This window comes from Gallus gallus, chromosome 1, assembly GCF_016699485.2.
Source record: "Gallus gallus isolate bGalGal1 chromosome 1, bGalGal1.mat.broiler.GRCg7b, whole genome shotgun sequence".
Classification (NCBI taxonomy): domain Eukaryota; kingdom Metazoa; phylum Chordata; class Aves; order Galliformes; family Phasianidae; genus Gallus; species Gallus gallus.
In genome coordinates this window covers 38,905,078-38,929,401 of record NC_052532.1, presented here as the reverse complement: position 1 = coordinate 38,929,401, position 24,324 = coordinate 38,905,078, and the positions used below count along the sequence as shown (strand labels likewise).

The following is a 24,324-nucleotide window of genomic DNA, read 5'->3' as shown; positions in this document are numbered from 1 at the left end:
CTGTCTAGCTTTGTTTTTAGTGTAGGCAATAAAAAGAGATGAGAGCTTTCAGACAGTGGTTCACAAGTTAAGAAGATTATACACTGTTATCGATCACTTGCTTCTCATAAAGCTTTACCTTTTCTCCAGACACAGATCATTCATTAAATTCAGTCTACTCTGGTGTTTGAATCTGGGAATAAACATCTAATAGAAACATCAAAATTTGATTTCAAAAATTAAGACAAGCATAGCTCACCTTAATTCCTCATGGCTTGTTCCTAAAGTTCATGATCTTACTCCTAAAATTGGGTGTGCATTTGAATGAACAAATTTTCAGATTACAGGCAATTACTATTAATATTAATCTGTTCATTAATGAATAACTGGAAGATATGTAATACATAAATTAATATTTTCTGTCTCTGTAGTCTCTGTTCCAGAACACAGTTGAAATCCCATTGATTTGAAATATCTGAATTTCATCTTTAGCACTATATCCTGAGGAATTCACAAAACAAAATCATAGCATATGAAAATATAAAACACTCCAACTTGTATCAGTAAGATTTATTTCTAAAAAAAAACAAAACACCTTGAGGAATGGAGAATACCTATTCTGTCAATTGTACTCTTCAGGGAAATGCAATTATTTTTAAAGCTAAACATGCTTTTAAGTTTCAGTAAAGCAATTTTTTTGCTTTCCTGAATTTACCTACACAGCAGTTAATAGCTTTAGCAGCCATTTTACATTCTGCTCTACAGTATGAAATGGATCTAGAGAAACATACATCCAAAATAAATATCAGAGGAAGTTTAAAACACTGGAGATAAAAGTTGATGCACACAAGAAATGGATTAAGGAAATATTTGTTCAGATAAGATTAAATGAGGAAAAACTATTTACATTTCTTTTACATAATATAGTTTACATCATTCAATCTGCTATAACTATATTGCATCCTTTTGTGCAAAACTTGATTTGCAAAATGTACTGCAGGTTCCACTCTGAAGTTTACACATCTGATCATGCTCAAATTGTTACGGTAATCTTTTGTTGACAAAAGAAATCTTTGAAGACTTAATATTTAACAATTAGATACAGATGATACTGGTGCTGTAACTTCAAAAGAAAACAAACTCTAAGCTCATTGCTGCACCGTCCATTTCCCTGTAAGCAGCTGAGGCTGTCACAACAGCACTCAAATAACAGACAGGAGGGGGAGGATCGCCTCTTACTCTCCCCGCCGAAAGAAGACTCAGAGGTGATACGTAATGTTTATAAGCAAAATGCTTATAAAAGAGGGCTTTTTGTTTGTTTTGTTGTTGTTTTTTTTTTTTTACAATTAGAAAGCTTAGCATGTGTTGAGCTTGACAGCAGGCATCACACAGCAAGGAGCATTCTTTGCCCTGACTGGTTGCTTTGCAGCCAGTGCTGCATCCTTCCCAGCTTACCCTCCATGCTTTCTCCTTTTGAACAACCTCTTTAGCCAGCTCACAGGGATGAAAGCCCATTTCTTCCTCTGGAAATTAAAAGACTCCCACATTTTTTTTAACCTTCCTGACTTTCGATACATCCTTCTCTTCATTTTGTCTGATCAGAAACAGCCCATAAGCAGAATTCAACTAGATTCCAGTCTTCTTTTTTAGACATTAATAATGAAGTTACCTTGCAGTACAGTTCCCAACACAAAACAGGCTGAACATCACCACAAGACAGATAGCATCACTGCTTTAAACTAACAGTAGCACACTGCAATGGTAAGGGTCAAAACCTCATGGTTTCCCCCTGCCACACTGCAAGCATGTGAAGTAAATATGCATTCTCATCCTTTGGATGCTAACCTTAATTTACCACTATCCTTCCTTTTACCTGCCTGTTTCATCCACCTGCCAACTAGGAGGAACAGCCAGTGTACAAAACAATGGCAAGAACCTGTCAGATTGGACCATTATGCCCTTTTTTTATTACCTCCTGTGGGTGCAAAAAATGCTCACTGTTATTTCTCTTCCTCATCATTCTGCGTGTCTGCTGAAGATGCCAAATCCAAGTGATCTTTAAAGTGAACTTCCACTAATAAATCAAAAGCAAAGGATTTTTCTGGCATTACAAAAGAATTGCTTTCTATGAAACTGGTAATTGGGATATTCTCATAATTCTTCAATTATGTTTGCCAAACGTGTATACATATGCATACGAGGAAGTACTTCAATCTGGTGAGAAGCAATCAGAAAAGCAGTTCTTCAACAAATGACTTAAGTAGCAAACAAGAATAGCTTACTCCATGAGGAACTAGGCCTCTCTGATGCAAATTAGAACAAAAGACAGCTAAGTGATCACACATTGCCGCCTCTCCAATACTAAATTCTAAAAATTACAATTTTTATATCCAGTTTCATGCATTATATCTAAAACATGCCATGTTTACAATTGTCTGAACTGTAATCTCAATTGGAATTATTTCATTGAGCATTTCATGAAGGGTTTATTTTGTTGTTGTTGTTTTTGTGTTTGTGTTTTTGTTTTTTTTTAAGTAGGTATGCAGAACAAAATTACAACATTATTTCCTCCAGCCATCAACCAAATAACCAAATCAAGACATCTGAAAGAACATCATTAGTTTCTTGACTTCAAGGCTCAAATATGCATCACACGGGAGATTCAAATTCTTTGATTTTATGTTTTAGCTTGGGGTATTTTGGGTAATGATTTATATCTTGCTACCCATGTTTTGTTCTAACGCAAGGGAGCCAGTATGTTTGTCTTTGCTGACAGCGGTGAAGTACAGCAGTGAACCAAGATGACGCTGCTACTGAAACTGGAAAGTGCATTTTAGGTAGTTATTATTAAATACACTGGTACTCTCCTCAGAAGTAAATTACAATCAAAATAAGCCATCTGCATTTTTCCTGCAGGGAAAGTAATAGCAGTCTGTAAAAATAAGTTAAGTCCAGCCTTGTTTCAAATAACTTTTAAGTATCTAAACAAAACTTGGAGATGAGCAGAAGTAAAGACTGCATGACATTAATGCACAGCTCCACACCACCCACTCTGAAGAAGCAGATTTGTGAGAAAGTTAAATGTGTCAGCTGTAAACAGACACCCTTCAGTTTAATGGTCCTACAGAAAATTATATGTTCAGTTCATTTAGCACCACATGAGAATTCAATTCATTTCCATTTCTTGTAAGTCTAAAAACTTTCTTCCGATAATCCCTTTTTCCCAAAACTGAAATTAGTTCATATTGTCCCTCTTTCTGCCACTTGACAAAAAACATAGAACAGAAAACTTCATTTGTCATTCAGTCCATGTAAACACTTGCAGCTCATTCTTGTTCTAAAGTAAGCATCTGTCATGCACTGTTCTTGCATTTCCAAATGTCATTTCCTTATGTAAGCTGGATGTAAATAAACACTTCTGCAGACACAATGATGCAGGATCATGACAGTTTAACGTACAGCATGCTAACAATGCAGTTTATGTCACCGATACTAATAAAATATCCGATCTAACAGCTTACACAGCTGTTAAGTGTTTCCATCTTCTCGTTTGTAGCCCTGTAGGCAACTTTCACAGACACTTAAAGCAACTAAGGATGGGGACAATCTCACAAAGCGAGACCAAAGTCCAATGGTTCTGCTTACCTTATATTGTCCAAATCCTTACTTTTGGAAGCATGATCAGAAATAAAGTCATACTCAATTCAAATTCAATTCTTTCTAAATTAATAATGCTGTACAAAATCATATTACTGGGAATTTTACTTTTCATTGTGCATTATAAAACAAGGAATTTATTCTCAAAGGATCCTAAATACTTTAAGTTATAATGAGCCAAAAAGCCAGGAGCACTCCTTTTTGATATAATTATTCTATTCTTCATGCATGGATGCACACGTATTTATGCTGTAGGCAGTTAAATTTAGTATCCTTATTTTGCAGAAACGTAAAAAAGAAAAGAATTATGCATTGAAATAGATAGTTCTGACTAGTAACATTCTTGATAGCCTAACAGATGCCAAAATGGGGAAAGATTTACACCAGAGATTATGAAAATGCAGGATCATTCGAGAATAATAAAAGTAAATGGTGGGAAATGTTAACAGTAACAGCTGTGAAAAGAAATTATACAAGATTAAAAGGATAGAAGAGAGCAACAGTAGTAAAAACAGAGCTTTAAATTTAAATTGCTCCACAAGAGGCATACTTTAATTATGCTTTCTTGAGATATTTGAGTAATAATTGCAAAAACAGTGAAATATAGATGTTTATTATTACTTCAGTGTCCTAAGGACCTACTAATACTGTAAAACCACAGCCAGGAAAGTTATAGCAGGTCACGCAACTGGATGAATGAAGCTAACTTTAATGCTTATAACCACTTTTTTTTAGTTTAAGCCCCAGCACAGCATTCCTAGGCATACTAAGTGGTGAAATCAGGTGCAGAAGATGTATAGGAAGTCTCCCACAGTGCAACTGATTTACAGCAAAGGAAGATTGGTCATAGAGGTGTATATATCAATTTTACAATTTATTGTTTCATTTCTACAAGATAATATCGTGCTATTCCCATTCACACTGATCCTTAGAGCTGGATAGAGCTGAAACGCTGGGAGATGGAAGGGCAAGTTGGATGTGTGCAGACAGTGAAGAACATAAATGACATGGAATACACATTTCCTTTTAACTATTCATAGTAAATTCTAGAAGCAATAAAGTGAACAGGTAACAGTTGCAACACAGCAGAGGAGTGATCATGTCAACACCAAACTGCAGGGGCACATTGAAGGCAGCACAATATTAGCACAGTGCTCACATACACGACATTTCACAAAAGTAACTGGACAGGAAGGTAATACAAAGTATGCTTGTGCACTGAACAACCTCCCAAGGAGTCAAGTTCTAAAACACCACCATCAATGGCACTCTACTGTCAAAATTTTCCAGTACAAGACTGGGCATCATATTCCATTAGGATTTTAAGTTAGTTCATTGTGTCTTTTGGCCTCTTCTGATACTACCATGAAACAGGGCTTCCAGTTCAATACCTTGAAGATCCTTTTCCAAAAGTACAATATTCCACCTCAAGGTTCATCTATTCTGACAAACACCATAAGAAGACTCACAGTCATTCATGCAGGAAGTTAGTAAACCTCAAGCAAAATCTGGAATTATTTTATTATACTTTGTAATGTATTATGGTGATTATGGTTTGGCTGAGAACAAGCAGACCATCCCGAATGCATCTGAGCTAACTGCCAAATTTTCTACATGTGACAGATGGTGGAAACATTTTAAGGACTTCCTGTGCACAAGAACTCTGAAACCATGCAAAAGGGGGCTCAGATTCAATGGAACAGCAAAGTCACAAAGCTGGTCATGATAAAAGCACACTAAGCAGCGCTAGCTACCTTTACAGATTTGGTTTTTTTTCCAAGGAAGAGGTGAAAAAAGTGCAATCAAGGGATGTCAAGAGAAAATAGCAGCATAATTTACACTTACCATTGTGAAAGTGAAGAAATCTTTGACTTTTGATAGCTTGCTAAATTGAACAGGTGTAGAGTGTGGAAGGACAATGTGACTGAACTCAGTAGAGCTATATACCCGCCCCAGAAGGACTCCGTTAGACCTCCTTAACAGCTTTTATGGACAATACAGGATGGTTTGGAACTACTGCTATTTACTTTTCAATGAATCTTATTCTTTCCAAGAGTATAATTCATTTTGTGTGGTTATGTTTAATCTGTTTTGGCTCATCCTACTTTGAAAAAGGTTTTGAACTCCAAGAATGTTCCTTAAATACTCCCTCTAAGAGTCCCAGAGGGCAAATGATAGAGAGTAGAGAAGGAAGACAAAACAACAAATGAAAAGTAATATCATACCACCGAGAACTCTCCCAACCACATCCCAAGTTACGCTGACTGCAAACAATCTATCTTGCTCTCTAACAAAATTTTTATGGTATCTGAAGGAAGGTAACTCAAAATGAAGAGGCACCTACAGACAAAAAACGTCAAGTAAAAAAAAATAAAAAGAAGAATGATCCAACCATTGACATGTACCAGTACCCTTCATCCTTTTACCAAACCATTTCAATTCTTTCCCCAGAACAAACAACCACTCTGCATTCCTTTCTACAGTGATCTGCTTTCCAGAGCAGCATGCAAGCAACACTTGAGCTTATGTTGCATTCATGCATTTAACTTTTTATGAAGTTGTTCAAAAGGCAATGTAATATTATTGTTTGGATGAGTTTACTCATGCTATGGAGATCCTTGAACACTTTGCTTTTTGGCACTCACCAAGTAAGCAGAAATGCAGGTGCCATCAGAAACCAACTTAAGAGTGCAATCAAGTTGGAGACCTGATTGGCTTTTTTTCACAAGATCATACCCTTAATTTTATTGAATTATTCCTGATTTATCCATGAGATGAGAATTAGATTCAACGTATACATTCTCCAGAAATGGTGTTACTCTTAGGGGTATTATCAGCCCACCTATCTGAAGTATACTGCACTGCCATCTCACAAAAACAAAGAAGTTGTAAAACATAAGCAGGAGCTGCAGTTTACAACATCAGAGAAAATCTAAGATGAATTTTCATGAAGAACATACAGCTGCTGTCAGCAAAACTTTCCAGCTGTAGTGATGGACAGATAGTTTATCTCCCTGTATGGCAGCTAATGTAAATCAGATATTTGCAGCCTATCATTTATTTTCTCCCTGCACAGAGATGCCAGTGGAATCTTTTACAACAGAAAGGGCAGGGCAAATCCTGCCAACTATGAAAATGGCTTATAATAATGATACTATAGAGAAAATGCTAATGTTGGTCACATATCTACATGGCCAACAAAAAATAGAATAATGCTCTTCCATGGAAGTTCATCATACTAGTGGCAAAGAATACCTTGAAACCCTGAAGTGAACCCCCTCCTTTACTTGCCAGAGTATAATAATTGTATGTAAAAAGCTACATTAGATGATAAAGAATCTCAGATGTCCACACTGTTGTGAAGGTTCAAAACATCTGCTTTTAAACAAAGCAGAAGTCTCAGCATTTTCTATACTGTATTTTCACCTGTTTTCACATAAATGTGACATGCTTTGGTGAAGATCACAATAAACAGTTTCTTAAGTGACCTAGAACAGGTTGGTTTTTTTTGTTTGATTTTTGTTTTTGTTTTTGTTTTGTGTGTGTGTGTGTGTGTGTGTGTGTGATTCCTTTTGGCAAGCATATATTTTGCTGTCATCAGAACTCATAAAAATACTTGAGCTTTTCCCACTTCCTAAACACCTTCTTGCCGCTTCATAGTGTACACTTATATGCAAAAAATAAGTGTCAAACATGATTAAGATTCTAAAAATCAAGCACTGAAAGGTCAGAAAATGGCAAAATAGTGTAATCTTTAATTTAAATTCCTCATGCCTGTGCATCATGATTAAGTTTTTAATTACGTGATAACAAATAGTATGTACTACGGCATCCCATTTAAAGGGTCCGAACAAGCACAAGATTTCATTGTTTGTATAAGGGTAAACTTTTGGTACAAAGTAAATCCAACTTCACAACTATAGGCTTTAACCTCAAAAAAATGACTTTGAAGACTGCTCATGCGGTTTACTAATGTCAAGAGCAATCTAAGAATGTACAATGAAGATGGAATATATGTAAATTTTAGTTGTTGAGATCAAATAACTCTTCCATAAGTATGCATGAATTCCAACATTTTAAAAGCCTTGCATCTTGCATAACACTGGTCAGCTTTTCACTCAAGACCCAGAACAATCTCCTGACAATTCTGAACTCTCTGCTTCAAAATCCAACATGAAAAAGACTCAGAGATGAAAGACTCAGAAACAACGTAGTAGTTTTGGGCCTGATATTTTTTAGCCACTCTGACAAGTGTGAATAAACAAACCAAAACAGATTTATGTACTGGCAAATACTGGACAATCTCATTAATTGAGAACTGATAGCCTCTTCATATTTTCACATCCAGAACATACGTAACTGCACACTGTACAGAACAAATTGACGCATACATTACCAAATAACATATCAAAGCAAAACAAACACAAAGGCTTTGAGTGGCATCTACGGCATGAAGAACGAGAAGTAAATTTTAAAATCCCTAAATTTGGACTTTATTTTTCCAAGGAAAATTTGTGGTTTGAAATCTGGTTGTGAATAATTCAAAGAAAGATCTCTAATAGCTTCCCATTCCAGATGAACTAGATATGGAGAAACATAAAAGCGTGGGCATTATCAACGTTCTCTGTCTTTAATTATTGGATTCCTATCTCCCAAATTGTCCACCATCTCTCCCAGTTTATGCCTAAGGTTCTTGTTCTCACATACAGAGCTCCACAAAAGTCTCTCCTGCCCACATTTCATTTTCTCCTTCTGTTACTGCCTGAGTTCTATCCAACTTATTTTTCTTAAACGCCTACTAACACTTTTCTGGTCTTTGCATCGCATCACTGCTTGTGTTCCAAATAACCAACACAAACCATCTAAAATTAACTTTTTCTTCAAGGTCAATAAATGTTAAGTCAGTTAAAGCAATCCTTTATTTTAAGTAACTGGAATCTCTACAAGACAATTATGTTGTCTATCCTACTGCACTGCAGGTATTGTTTAACTAATGCAGACTATTCCTGACTTGTATAATAGTTGTATTTTCACTGAAAAACTGGGAGAAGTGAAAATAATATCATATCTAGGTTATTGTCCCAAAGTTTCAACTAACTTGCTGGGTATACAAAACCAAAGCTGCTCCACAAACCTTTCAACCCTCTTGATTAAACACATTGATTGTGAAAGGATGGGACTGAAATCAAACCTGTAAAACTGAAGACTGCCAAATTTCACAGCTGCTTCTTATCTCTGTGATTGTCTGACCAAAACCTCAGAGCTGACAGCTCTGTGATGATGAAGTTCTGCAAAAGTTAGGTTAGGGATCTGTATTTCCCAGAGATGGACACAAGCCACCAAATGTGAAAATGCTTTAAGATCAAGGAAGAGAAAAAGAAAACTCTTGCCTGATCTTCAGAAGTACTAAGTGGGAGTACGTTTTCATGCTCACACCTATATATACATGTATGGGGGAATGATAATGTTTCTTTTCACGCTGCATAAACAGTAGCACATAACCACACTTATAGCCTCCCACTGCTCAGGGGCAATATAGGGAAGAAGAGCAGGGTTCTGGTTCCAGCCAACTTCAGAAGTATGTTTTGCCCCATTTGTAAAGCACAAGCAAGCTCCCTGCTCCCTAGGGACTGTGTGTATTCTCTCCATGCTCATCTAATTTATCTCATCTAATCAATCTACAGGTTGACAAGGCAGGTTTATGGGTGTGAGGTCTGAGCTGCTCAATATTTTCACTCACATCTTCAACAATAAATTCCCCTTCCCTTGTGAGAAATTTGCTTTTTCCCCATCCGTTGCAGCATTTGGCATATTCAGTGATCACACACCTAGTCTTTGAAGCTTGCTTTCTCTTGCTATTCCTTATGAGCAGAATAGTGATATATTAGCAGGTATGAAGGATGAAAAATATCTGTAAAGCTCAGAGAGGTTTTTACTATGCAAAGCACCATTACCTGTCTGCATCCACGGTCACGTCATGAACCCCTCTCTGAATGACATCTCGAGAGGTAGCTAGGTCTGGTATTCGGTTCAAACTTCTCGTATATAGGTTGAGTCCTCCATCTGTCATGTACCTGAAAATAAATGTGTGGTCAATCAGTGGGAAATGCAGCCATCTGCCAACTATGTTTCACTCTTAAGTTAATGGAGTGTGGAATTCAAATGCTTAAGGTAAAGACTGTGCTATTAGATGTAGTTTTAGACTAAATATTCTCAGCTTATGGGCTCAGTGAAGGGAGATTAGCTATGTGCTCATTTTCTAGGATCATTTGGTACGAGTAACCTGTTTTGCCAAAATATATTTAAACTGAAGCTCTAAATATCTTTGAAAATTTGAAGTACCTTTTAAGTACTGCAGTCTTGTCAAAGAATAGCACTAGATGAGAGAGGTATATATCTAATGAAAAACAAACGAGCAAACAAAATAATTCATCTAAATTGGAACAGAAATTAAGAACCTAAATCCATAGTCCCTGCTGGGATGCACAGACTCATATATGAATAGAGATACCACTGAAGCCCTTACAGTGGTATTTAAACATCTGTTTCTATCTGTGTTTCCTTTGCTTGATTTCTACCACTTCACATTACAGTGAATGACTAATGAATTCAACAGAGGGAATAGTGCTGCTTACTCACTAGAGAACCATTAAAGAATTCTGAATTTCAAGTGGCAGCAGTAATTTCTGAAATGCCTACCTACAGTTTAGTTATCTCTGTGAGATGTTTAAAATGGTGCTTGTAACTGAGCATTACTATGAGCTTCTCTCAAGATCTCTCCATTATTTTCTTGAAGGATCTTAAATTAAGCTGTCTGTCCACAAAGACTTCATTTTTACATCTCCCTCTTGTTTTTGATAACTGAAAAATATTGGCATATCTCAGTGAACATACTAAAAAGCAAATGTACAGGCTTATTGAAATAAGAGTGATCCTCAATGCTTGGAGAATGTCTAAAATACAGAAGTTCACTCCCAGTTCAAACAATCTTTAACAAAAGTTTTCCTAGAGCCATGAAATGATGCCATTCAAATCCATCTTTCAGCCAAAGTGTGTGTCCAAGTACACAAACACTTAACTTTAATAACTCTACACAGACTCTGAAGTACAAGCCAAAGCTCACACACACCACTGGTGCTCCAGATGTAGTGTTGGCCCTCACCCCATGTTTCCTTCTGGAGCTGATTTAATATAAATCAACAGATCTCTCAATCCAGGAGACCGAGGGACTGACACAGCAGTCCAGGAACACCCATCATCACCCCCATGATGTGAACTGGTTCAGACTTAGAATTCAAAGCTACAGTAGGGAAGGCTTGTGAGACACCAGCAGCTTGGGACAGCATCATGTCCTGGATGGCAACCTGGATGATGGCAAGCTCATGTATGTTAAAACACAAAGGATTACTTTGTTTATTTTTAACTAAAAACCAAGGGATCTGCAGTTCAGAAAGGGATTTCTGAAAGCCTGATATCTGAAATCTGCAGAAGATAACTTTAATTTTTTTTTCCTAGGGTACTATTTTTTCCTTTTATTAAAGACAAAATCGAGACTTTTTGAGAGATTATTTAGCGAAGGGGGGAATTCAGCAATACACTCCAAGGTTCTTAAATTGCATATTAAATTTTGCTGTGGTTTGAGTGAAAACCAGTCTATATGGATTTTATAGTCTATAACTAAGGCCTGAATGGAGAGATATTACAAGTCTCTTAACAGGCCTCCTTCACACTGATTTCTAATTACTGCTGCATTCCTATCCCCAAGTGTTTAAAGTAATTAAACTGAAAATGAAAGAGGAATGAAGAAGATAAGACTTTATATGCCTCGATGAATTCTGAATTTTCTGAACTTATTAACTTGTTTTTAACATTTACCATACCTGAAAATGTTAACTGAGCACACTGTAACTTACTGTCTATTGAGTCATTCTTATTACTGATGCAAAGAAAAGTCACACAAGATGACTATATTCATTCTCTAAAGTGATAAGCTAATTAATACAACTCATCAGTCACTGCAAAGGCTTCCACTTTTTTTTAATTCTTTTTAAATAAATCTATGCATCCATTAGAGGCAGAATTTACATTTTCTTTATTATAGAAGGTCTTCAGACATTAAGCTGTTACATTTTCAATATTACTTTTCTCTGCTTCTGCACTGTATTCAAGACTTACTCTTTGTTTTCTTCGTTTCATTGTCTTTTCTAGCACATATGAATATGGCATCAAATTTGTCAGCCAGTAATGCTACGCTGCAGGCAAGCTTATCACTACTCTTCCTTTCATACATAATTGAGACAGTGCATCAAGAAGATATAGGAATTTGCTTTCTTTACAGTTACGGTATTTCTAGAAATTCGTCTTTTGGTGCTGCTTGAGGTGAGACAATAATCAAGGCACAGGTTGGATACAAACTCAGATTTGCTTTTAGGAACATATTATATCTGATTTCATCAGCTACCATTTTTTAATCATAGCTATACTTCAAAACAAAAGATTAGACTGACAGTCCTAAATGTACACAGAGTGAAGTAGTGCAAGGTGACAAGGCCGTTGGCTCTATGGGACTTTGTTCAAACCAATGTTTGAACCTCAGCCACCAAGAAGCTCTGAGGTGCCAACTTTTCACCTAAAATAATATTTTCAGCAACACTGAACAGCAATTTATGTACAGGTAACATTGTAATATGCCTTTCTTTTTTTTAAGTGATGCTTTATAACTTTTAACATACATAGGAGTGAAGTAATAGGATACACAGGAGTAAGAATTGTTCAATAGTAATTTGAAAATAAGTTGTATTTTTTTTTCTGTTATCTCAGCATAAAGACCCTATGCTGTATATACTTACAAATCAGTCAGAAACTTACTCTTCAACAAAATGAAAACTGAAAAAAAAATAGTTCTTTTACAGAGAAACTCAACTTCCACATGAAAAAAGTACTTTGGTCCCCCTCTTGGTATCACAAGGAATGCTGTACCTCAAAGTCAATCAATTGATAGACCAAAAAATATGTATGTAATTAATTGTCAGTCTTCCTCTTGGATAAAGCAGGACAGTAACCAATCTATTCTTGCATCAAAAGATATTCCTCCTGGTCTGATGGTATGCACAGCTGAAAAACTGTTTTGAAACACAGAGTATACAAGACAGTATCTGAAGCAGTTAACAAAGAAAGTCAGGCCTGTCAGCAACTGCTTTTCATTAGCTGGGTCCAATACCATATCTATCATCTCAAATAAAACATAAAAATACTGCCAGAAAACCCATCTCAAGGCAAGTAGGCAAAATTGATAGTTTTCCAGACAACTAAGAAATTCCAAAGCGATATACCTGTGCTCTTATCAAGGTTCACTGAAAATCCGTATTGATGTGAAAGAGAAGGATCTGGATTTGAAGGCAAGTGGGAACATTGCTGGCAACTTAGGGGTTTATTTTTATTATTATTATTTCTAGATTTTTATGTAGCATCCATAATGCAGCTTCCACCTACATGCCAGAATTTTTCAGGAAGATGCTAATGAATTTGCCTATCTGACGTTAGTTCAAATAGGAGAGAGTGCTGCTTACCCACTATTGATGTCATCTGTTCTGAGACTTTTCCCAAGGATGTCCCCATCACTCATGTAGCCACCGGCATCAACTTCAGAGGACATATCCAAATCACTGCTTGCCTTCTCACTCACGTCGATCTGTGAGATATTTCCAAGGCGAGAAACGGCTGCTCGGCGAAGTGGGGTCGTGTACATGAATCGAGAAGGGTCTGTGTGTATGAATCGACTTGCGCTGCTGCGAGGATACCCAGCGCCCAGGGATGGGGCATCTCCTGCCTGTAGCCGAGGGCTGGCCTGCCCGAGCCTCCAAGTCACTGGGGTGGACCGGCTTGTCAAGCTCGGGATGCTTCTCCCATTCACTTCTGTTGTCACAGTGCTGTCAAAAGTTGTCTCCAATGTGCTGTCAAAACAAAATGGAGAAGTCAGAATAATTTTCCTGTTCCTGAGAAACAAGGAAAAGCAAGGGCTGGGGAAATGGATGGAGTATTAAAAAATGTTGTGCATGTGTGTGTGCATGTCTGTCTGTCTGCAGGCACACATATTTGTGTGATAAAAATCTTTCCTTGTAAATAATCTAGAATAAATTTTATAGGCTATTAAATAGATGTGCATATGAAACAACAAGCATCTTTGTGAATGATTGCATAAAAAGTATACTGAATAATACAAGTGGTTGAAGGAGTCTAGAAAACAAAATGGATGGTGTCATAGTTAATTTTCCCTTAAGTCTCTAATTCACATAGTAAGTAACAACACATTTCTATAATCTATAAGCTATTTAAGTAGTCTACACAAAAGCAGCATACCTGTGGCTTATCTGGGTCCCTCTAAGGCTGGACATAGTCTCTTCCAAATTCTGCCTAAGGTCTGCTATGTTTTTTACAGTTCTCATCCTCCTTGTTTCAGGGTCTTCCCCTGGAAGAAATCAACAAAAGTCACATAAATTTCAGTGCATACAAATATTTCGTGTTAAACAGTTGAGAATATATATGTATGATTGTAAACATATCTGTCTCTTTAACTTGTTAAAAAATAAAACCTCTTTCTTTCAATAATAAAAGACACATACATTGAAGAGAGTTCTAGTGAAGTATCCCTGATAGGGCCCAAATCTATTAATGAAACTCAGATTAAGAGTGTTTGGATTTTTGTCTTCTACAATCAAAGCAAAATGCAACCCTGGACCACTTGAAATGCCACATACCTCCCTTTTCCTCCTGGACACTTAACATGATGTGGCAAGAAATAAAGCCACAGTAAATCTGTGTTTGGAAAGAACTAGGATGACTGTTACGGAAGCTGTTCTGTATGCACTTAACATCCAGGATATTTCAAAGTACTCAAACCATCTTTCTTGGTTCCTGAAGTAGTAGATTATTCTTAATATATTTTACTTGGGTTAAAAGTCAAAACACTATAAGCACGTGGATCATTTATACAATTATGGAATTTAGCAGCCTTCAGCAGGGATGCAAAAAACAGGACCTGAGGAAATGGCCACAAGTTGTGCCAGGGGAGATTTAGATTAGATATAAGGAAAAACTTTTTCTCTCAGAGAGTGGTCAGGCACTGGAATGGCCTGCCCAGGGAGGTGGTGGAGTCACCATTCCTGGCAGTGTTCAAGAGGTGTCTGGATGAGGAGCTACGAGATATGGTTTAGTGGCTTGTAGTAGTAATGGTGATAGAAGTACAGTTGGACTAGACGGTCTTGTCGGTCCTTTCTTTTTGACTCCATCTATGACAAATTTGAAGTCACACCTCACTTCACAGTCAATCCTACTCCTCATTATGGAAAATCATCATCAATTACAATGTCATTCAGTCACTAGACACTTCTCTGATATTTAACTCCAGATTCCAACATTCCCATCCAGAAAAATCTTCTATTTTATTTCTGGAATTTTCATGACATTGAGAAACTGTTTCATCTTTAAACACATTCATCATGAGACAGTCTTGTGAATTTAATTTCAACATCGTACAAATTTCAAGATCAGAAACTTAAACAGAGACAAAATACTATGTAGTACTATGATATTTCACGTTTGTAAACTGTAAAATACACACGAAGATCGATATCTAAGTTACTGCATTTTTCATTCTGTTGCCATCCTTATTCTTCCCATGTTTATATGGGGATTTATGCAAGTATAAATTCAAGAAAGATGATGTCTCTGAGGAAAAGCAGGGTGTATCATCTAAGTGACAGAAGTAGGGGATGCCTGGGGACAAGAGAGCTGGGAAATATTCAACACGGTTCTAAGGAAAAAAATCTGATAAGGCAATCAAATGCAACATCTGTTTGAAGACGTGGGTAAAACATACAAAGTTTAAGTTGTATCAAAATCACAAACATTTGTTTAACAAGGGTTTACAATAGGCAGTAGTTTAATAGAGATGGAGACATTTATTTCAAATAGAAGAGAGAACCCGCTGAAAGAAATGGTATTATTTTAACCATGGTTAATTTAAGTTCTTTATTTTATTTTTTGACTAAAGGATGAAGCCTTTCAGCTCAATGACAAATTAAATTGCTACTGTGCTCTCCATGTTTTTATCATCTGCTCACTGTGCAGGCACTTAAAAAAAATCCCAACTTTTGGCAATAAATGGAAACATGTTATTGCATATGCATTTTATATACCCTTTCTTTCTTTCCTGATAGTCCAAAGATGTACAGTACTATTCAGTGTACTATGCAGCTCTGGTACAATGCCAAGCTAGCTTTTGCACCAGTGCCAGTTTGAGGACTTCCCATCTATCCCGCCAATGGCTGTATCTTCTGCCCTCTTTGCTGCAGACAGTAGTTGTTCAGGAAATAGTGCTGTCCCAATTGTTTTATTGCTCTGAATCAATTCCATAGTGATTTCATGGCCAGACAGTCCATAAACCTCTGGCTTGGTGGCATGGAACTGACGGTGGGGTGGAGACAAGAACTGCTGCCAAACCCTCTATCTCGTCTCGATGGTATGCCCATCCACAAGATTTTGCTCCTTAAAATAAGACGTCTGTGTGCACTGAAGGAGGCAAATGTTCACACTCATTGAAATTACCACCACTACCTTCTGTGTTCTACAAAAGGCACCTGTTTAGTCAAGCACCTTGCTGATCCCACCTATGCATAGATCCCATGTACTATTTGCAGAGGTTTCTGTGCCATACTGGAAACTCCTGTGAGGCAGAAGAGTTCATGTCAAAGCTTTGCTGGAGACCATTATATCCTGTTAGACTGAGGCAGCTGCTGAAAGCCCAGACAGAGTTCAGGCAGACTGTCCAGGACTGCCTGCAGGCAGATGCCTCCAGTACACACAGTTCTTCACTGCCATCACACTTTGCCCCTCTGGTAAATGGACTCAAATTCACTTTCAGGAGTGAAAGTGAATCTTCCTGCCACAATACTTACGTGGGGGAAACCCCAGGCCTGTTCCCTGCCTTCCCTCAAACCAGAAGTGAATCATAAGTGTGCTGGTATGAGACAATATTCCATTAACACAGAAAGAGAAATCTCAGGGTGTAAGCAGGCAGAATTAACGCAAAACAATCATTTACCTCTGTATTTATTTGAGGAACTGAATATAATCTGCATTTACAGTATCTTTGCCTTTTCCTTCCTTGTTTATCCTTGCCAGTTGTCCTTTGCTGTATGCTAACTCTGCAAATTCTTGCAGCAACAATGACAATAACTGTCTTTTTTAATATCTGTGGCACAATAACTAGCATAACAAAGCCTTCAGATGTAATTGCAATAGCAAAAGAAAGAAAGAAGTATGTTTATATGGCAAACTGCCAAAATATATTTTCACAGAGAATGTTTCATCTTCAGACAGATAACATCATAAAAAGTAGCACTCTTATCTCCTGGAAAGGTGGAAATGTTGAGGTGTAATCTCTTTTGATGTCTCAGTCACACAGGGGTAATATCAAAACCATTTCACTACTTTTTCTAGAAGAGATAGAACTGGAATGTTATGATCTTAAAATGCTGTATAGTGCTATATAAGAAATCCCCATTACCATAGCTACTAAGTGTTTTACAAATAACTATCATTTTTTCTTTCTCCTAAGGGCAGATTGATGGGTTTATGCTGTATCCCTGATTAATAAGTCAGAAAGTATAAACAACTGAACACGATGCTTGAGAAATTTTTTGTGGTGAGTGTGAGACTCTCAGAACTGACTTGAACCTGACATTATCTACATTTTCAGGACTTTTCTGTTGCTCCTAATGTACATAAAATCTTCCACAGAGAAGACCATAGGACTAGTGGATACATTATTCTGAAAACTAGCTACACCCTGCCTGCCAGAACAGACATTATGTCTTACTGCAGAAGGATTGGGACACAACGGATAGGTTCAAAGGGATCCCAAATTCCTCCTCACACCCTGTTATAACAATAGGCACTCCTGTCATGCAGTCTACCCATATTTGTATGCCTTCACATATCAGAAATGGTTAGTAATCTCAAGTGACTCTGCTTTGCACACAAGAAAAGTCATTCTGCTTCATGCACAGAGGCTGGGATAAGAAAGACTAAAACCAGGGCTCTGTGAAACTTTCTTTCAAAATACTGCTCCTCTTAGAAGGAAGTTGGATGTAGATCTTTTACTGACCTCATGATATGTAATCTCCTTAAATCATCTGTAGCTTCATCATTTGTATTAAACATAAACATTCCAAAAACTTGCCCCCCACATTCTTGCCTGTTAGTAGTGAAACATTACAGCATCTCTCAGTAAGTTTCTAAGAAATGCTGTTTGTTCTCCCATTGTGTGAGATACACATACAGGAAATCAAAATAAGCACCTTACAGAAATCAGTAATGACCTAGGTTAAACTTTTGCATTTACTATTCTGAAGCTTACCCACACTGCACATTTAAAAATAACATTCACGATCATTTTGGTACTTGTGTGCATGTAATTACAGCCCAAAGCAGATAATGAGAGAATAATAATTGCATTAATTTTGTGATTTTCACTAAAGGATTCAAATAATAAGCAGCTTGTCAGAGAAGTTCTGCTCTTAGACATTAACTTCATTCACAAATGATAGTACCAGCATGACTCTGCAGATGGGGAAACTGAGGTTCACAAAGAACAGAGATTTGCTCAAGAAGCAGGAGAAGGTGAAGAATTCAGCTGCCTTTGCTAACAAGCTTCTAATCTCTAGAAGAAACCTCTTCTAGAATACAACTATAGTCTAATAGGTTAAGCATAAAAAGAGAGTGCTTGTTTCATTGTCATTTGGAGATGATAGCTTTCTGTGTTAGATGTACAGCAAACATTTTATCCTGAATTTAAACACAATCAAGGCTAGCACACCCACCAGAAAAGAGCCTCCAGGCCAGACACATGCTGGGTGACCTTGGAAAAGCAAGATGACATTTCAACCATTTGACTGGCTAAAGAACAAAGCTCTAATAATGAACACTCTGAGCACTGAGAGATGAAAAGTAAAGCCAGTAATACAGAAGCCTTTTGAAGAACCCATGGCAGTGGACTTCAAATGCTCTCTGGCATGCACTGATATAGCTAAAGTGTGAAACCCTGGCACTAACAATTCCTCATGTATGGATGAAATTATCAACAGAGGAACAGCGGGAGCAGTAACAGACAGTTTGTATGTAGGCCAAAACATATTTGCTATAAATTGGAATCTTGAATTCAACGTTTGGTTTAAAATTCATGGCAATGAACGCCATGAGATTAATTTGAGAGTGAACTAATAGTACCTAAATGTTTCACCTTAATTTTTTCCAACAGCTTAAGAAAACTACACTCAATTATTCACACATTGTTGCTGCCCATGCACCCATCAAAAATGATTTAGACAACTGTCTTCATTTCACAGTCTTTAGAGATAAGAGTAAGCAAACAAGGAAAAAGTGACCAGACCCTGTTTTTGCATACTATTGCAAACAAACCCAGTTCTGTCTCATGAAATCACTGTCAAGATCAAAAATCTGCTCCGTGCAGAAATGTGCTAATTCATGGGTCTCCTGCTCTCTCTGATTTCAAGACAACATTAACTTACCCAAAATATCAGTATAAAGGACCTGTTCTAAGTCCCCCAGCATTGTTATTATGACATCTTCATCCAGATGTGCAGTTCCTTCACGCAAGCAGCCTTCCTCCTCCTCCTCTGCCCAGTTTCTGCTAGGGAAATGAGCCGTGCAGGATACGTTCTCATCATCTGATTTCCCCCTCTCCTGATTATCAATCCCAAAGCATTCATCTGTACGCCGGTCTCCAGACCTCTTGGAGGTCCTGCTTCCAGCAGGTGGTAGTGCTTGAAATGCTTGGGGTGCGGTGAGGCCAGGCTGACAGAGGGAGTGCACTGAGCGCGAGAGTGCCTTGGAAAGCAAGCCTTTGCTCCCAGCTTCTGCCTCCTGCTGATGGTAACTCTGGCTGGACTTGGAGGCGTTTCCAAACCAGTTCTCCCTATATGAGTGTCGCCTCTTCTCCCCTTCGCTGATGAGTGTGAGGTTGGTTAGAGACTTCTGCTTCTGAAGACGAACACACCCTCTCCTAACCTCCTTGCCTTTAAACACTGACAGTTCAGCAGATCGCTGCATCTTCCCAGCTGTGCTTCACCTCAGCCAGATTTCATATTCCCGAGATGGGCAGCAGTTCAGTTCTTCAGCACGGTCTGGAGGTGACCCTTACAGCATCACACGCTGCACATCCCAGGGAGCACATCCTTTCACGTGTAATGAAAAGTACAGCTCAAACATGCACTATACACACTGTAAGTGACTAGACAGGCACAGTCATTTTCTTTAAAATTACGCCGCTGTCTCTGCTAAGCCACTTCTCTCCTGTCACATTAATCTGCAGTACTTACAGTCATTTTCACTTGGATTTCTCTCAAGCAGAAGAGAGTTGATCAAACACTCTGCTCCAGCACAGAAGTAATCCCAAAAGCCAACCGTGTTTTCCCCTCTCCATCCAATCACCGGTCTCATCGGAGCGGTGGGCCTGCATCTCTGTCTACGGCTGCTGCACTCTGAAATCCAAAGTAGGCACAAGTGCTATCTCAGGCGTTTTCCCCTCTCTCACCAGATCATGACTGCTCCTGGCGCACGGCTCTTCACTTCAGATGGGCTGACACAGAACTGCAAGTACAGCCTCCACGTCAGAGCTCAATAAAGAGCCAAAATTAACCACTGAAGCAAAGCTCTGCACAAGCCTCCTTGCATTTTAGTATTCAACCTGCATTCCCAGATATATGACTCTTCTCTGCTACTGCAGCGAATGCTGCTGGCTGCCATGGCAGCAAACATCCTGGTGAATTAAACCGGAGACACAGAAGCCTCTGCCCAGTTTACAGTGCCACAGGTTTCAAGACACAGCTCCACCTGAACGGGATGCTACAGTCACAGATCTAGCTCAGTGCAAATGCTAGTTTTCTCCCAAAAAGGTAAGGATGATGAACAATTTCTTCCATATCACTGCTACTCCTTGTGCAGGAAGCTAAAAGCAGATTTGCAAATGGACTTTGAGCCTTGCCATTTCTGTTATAAATTAGAAAATTTAATTTAAGATCATAAGGAAGCTAATAAATAGAATACAACAGCAACTACCCAGCAAGATGATTTATAGAAGGAAATATTTTGTTTCTTTAGTCTTAAAATATATCTTGTTTGCATCTCTGTGAGGTTCAGACTCTGGTAAGGAATTAAAAAGCTGTGATTAAATTACTGTTTCACAATCTTCTGAAGAAATCCTATTAAATGGAATAGTAATTTTCATATAAAGCAACTCGATATCATGTCCGAACTAAGTTGTTCAGTTCTAAAGGTGGTTTTTAAATAAAACATCAAGAGGAAAAGAAGACTTTACATTTTAATATATACCTTTTCTCACAGGGAAAAAGATGTAAGCTCCAGAAATGGTAGAAGGATAAACAACAAAAAAAAACCCTCCTAATTTCTATAAACAAATTTCCTTATCTAAGGGCAACTGATGTCATAAGACATTATGTAGAAATCTTTGAACATAAATATTTTATATAACAATATATTGCTTCTCTCAAATCCCTACCCGGGAAGCTTTGACAGGGAGGTAACCTTTGAAAATGCCATTCTAAGAATTACAAAGTATTCAGATTCCCTACAGGAATAAGTGGACGTAAAGAGAAGCCTCAGTGCATTCCTTGCATTTCCCTTTCTCAGTGCAGTTTTTAAAACAGTAGAAAAATTAAAGAACAGGGGGAGAAACTTCCTGTTAAAGGAAGACTGCATTTTTTCCTGGGTAACCCTCATAAACACAGAACTAACTGAGAAAAGAGTCAGCAGTCTCAAACAATGACAGTTTTCCACACTGAATCACTGGCACATTCCTAGAAAGACAGAGTCAAGAAGAGAGCCCACACCCACTCCCCACCTAGCCCACAGAATCATGGCACCAGAACAAAACTCTGTCACTCTGATGTGATAAAGTCTCACATGTTACATCTGAAAAGCAATACCTAGAGGGTTGCCCCATTGACATAACTCCCAGGGTCTGCTAGGCCTAGTGGCACACGCGCCCTTGATGGTTTCTGCAACTGTGCTCATGCCCACCAACAGCATCAGCTGGTGGGGATGCGCTCAGTGGAGCTCCAGCCCTGTGGGAAGCACCAAGCATTGCTCTCCTAGGGAAGCACTCAGCTCTCTGCACAGACACACCAGGCACAGGAGCACCAAAACTGGCCTGGCATATTCAGTCCTCAGAACTATACGCCGCAGCCCAGCTGCAGCATGGGCCAAAGTCCAGGATAGAAATGACAGCTGCATGGGGGCCACATGAGCGCAGCTGGCAGCTACGCTTTCCTTTTGTGTATTAAAAACACGATGAGAAAAACGCTGGGGTATGGAAGCATTTGGTCTACTCACACAACCTTCGTTCAGCCCTTATGTATACAAACATTACACTACAGCTCTTAATTATAAGGGTATACAAACTTTTCTCCCATGAATCCCGCTGCCTCACATGGTATACAGATCTATCCTTAGATAGAGCAGATGCACATGTACGTTTGGACCAAACTGTCAGTGCAAAGTGCTCTGGATTTATCCTCCTGCTTCACCACACCTTTCTGCAGTCTGTTATTTGACAAAACATAAAACTGCAGTGTGGAAATTCTCAGGTTTCTTTATTGAAAACCACTTTTGTAAAGCTCATGCCTCCATTTTAAATTGTAGCAATGAGTAAATAAATCTTTCTAAACCAATCGCACAGTATGGGAGACCAGAGGAAAGCAAATGTCATGACAGAGCATTATTCCCCAACCACCCTGCAGTTCAATGTATTCCCCACCCAGCACACAGGAACATGATTAAATAAAGAACAGCACAGGGAATTTCCCCACTCCATCACAGTCAGCGTAATGCATGACACTGTATTTACCATCTCTTTCATAAAAGGAATTATAAAAATGATTTTAACCACTAATAAACTTGGGACAACTTCTGCTGTCAGATACGATGTTCTTTGAAGTCTCTGCACATCATTTGCAGTTGTTCAAATGAATTATGTAATAGATCTGCAAATGCATAACATTATGAGTCTCTTCAGTGAAGCTTACTTGAAAAAAGATTGGTAAACTATTTCCATACCTATTATTTCTTTTTTTCCCCCATTTCTCTATTCTCTTTTCTTTATTTCTATTTCAGAGAGCACAAAAGAAGCGCAGTAACATAAAAGCTTGAAAATTGAATGTTGTTATGAAAATCCTGTCATTGACATTAGCACATAACTCTTAAACTAAATTATTCTCATTTCTGCTTCATCCCTCAGAATTTTTTATAATTTGCCAATATTTGTAAATTCATGACTAATTATTTAATTAAACATTTTGCTTTAAGCTCTTTGATTGAGTAAACACTTGCTAAAGCCAAACATTATCACTGATTTCATAGAATCATAGAATCGCTAAGGTTGGAAAAGACCCACAGGATCATCCAGTTCAACCATTCACCCATCACCAATGGTTCTCGCTAAACCACGTCCCTCAACACAACATCCAAACACTCTTTGAACACCACCAGGCTCGGTGACTCCACCACCTCTCCGGGCAGCCCATTCCAGTGCCTGACCACCCTTTCAGAGAACTAGTATTTCCTAATGTCCAGCCTGAATCCTCCCTGGTGCAGCTTGAAGCCATTCCCTCTAGTCCTATCATAAAATCATATCATAAAATCAAGTTCTATCATAAAATCACACTTTGTAGTTACAGATATGTACCATCTTTAGTGGACTGTTAAATAATTAATTATTGGCTAGTTAAGAGACAGTAACCTTCAGCCAATGAGCAATAATGAACAGGAGAATGTAATTATAATGAAAGTAGTGAAACAATTTATACTATTATATGGACTCTCTTCGTCTTTAGCATTTTGGCCTTACCAATAGTTGGCACCATAAAAAACAGTAAAGACTAATGAAGTATGAAATATAAAACAGGTGGGACAGCCCCTTATGAACCTTCTCCTATAGCCAGATCAGTGGTTTCACAGATGCTTGCATGATTTTTGTTTATCCTTTTTACCTAGAAATATACTGTGCTAGTGCATTTGGCTACCAGTTTATGAAAAGAAACCTGAGATAATATAGAGAATGCGCTCATACATAGCAACAGTGGAAGGTTTCTGAGAAAGACAGTAGCCATGTGAAAGAGCTTTTTTTTTCCATGCAGGTTCACCAATGGCAGTCATCAATGCCTTGGTGGTAGTTCACCAAGCAGACAAATATATATTCAGCAAATGTAGTATCTAAGCCATTTATGCTGTTACAAGCCAATTACAGGTGACACACATCTGTTTTGTGCTGCACAAAAGCCTTCAACCATATTTTCCCAGTGATTCTGCTTTGCTGCCTGTTATGTCAATCAACTGCTAATGCCAGAGTCTGAATAATCAGCTTAGAAACATCTCTGATGCCTAGTGCCCCTTATGCTTTTTTCTTCTTTTTGATGCTGTTCCATTTCTCTTCAGAACAGTAAAAGGCCAGGAGACATGATATCCTTTTTGATCATTTCAGCAAGTACTGACCTGATTTTTTTTTTTAATAATCTCAGTAGATAATTCCTTGAAGCAACCTTTGAATTGCATTAAGTGTTTCAATTTATACTCTTTATACATACAAGACTA

General features: G+C 38.0%; 2 protein-coding genes across 20 annotated transcripts in view; both read right to left on the bottom strand.

Annotated features, from left to right (window-relative positions):
- Positions 1-24,324, bottom strand: part of NAV3 (neuron navigator 3) — a 527,932-nt gene that overhangs the window by 87,456 nt on the left and 416,152 nt on the right. For 12 of the 19 annotated variants that reach the window (XM_015281870.4, XM_040695865.2, XM_015281843.3 and 9 more), the window contains 4 exons: positions 13,996-14,104; positions 13,206-13,589; positions 9,591-9,710; positions 3,625-3,645 (listed from right to left, as the gene is read on the bottom strand). In XM_015281870.4, the coding sequence (XP_015137356.1) occupies positions 3,625-3,645; positions 9,591-9,710; positions 13,206-13,589; positions 13,996-14,104 (634 nt within the window). The remainder of the gene's footprint in view (positions 1-3,624; positions 3,646-9,590; positions 9,711-13,205; positions 13,590-13,995; positions 14,105-24,324) is intronic. The other 7 variants (XM_015281854.3, XM_040695858.2, XM_046938339.1 and 4 more) reach the window with 1 other exon arrangement.
- Positions 16,738-20,289, bottom strand: LOC124417294 (neuron navigator 1-like). Its single transcript, XM_046902179.1, has one exon. The coding sequence runs from the start codon at positions 19,765-19,767 to the stop codon at positions 19,207-19,209; it is 561 nt and encodes a 186-aa protein (XP_046758135.1). The 5' UTR covers positions 19,768-20,289; the 3' UTR covers positions 16,738-19,206.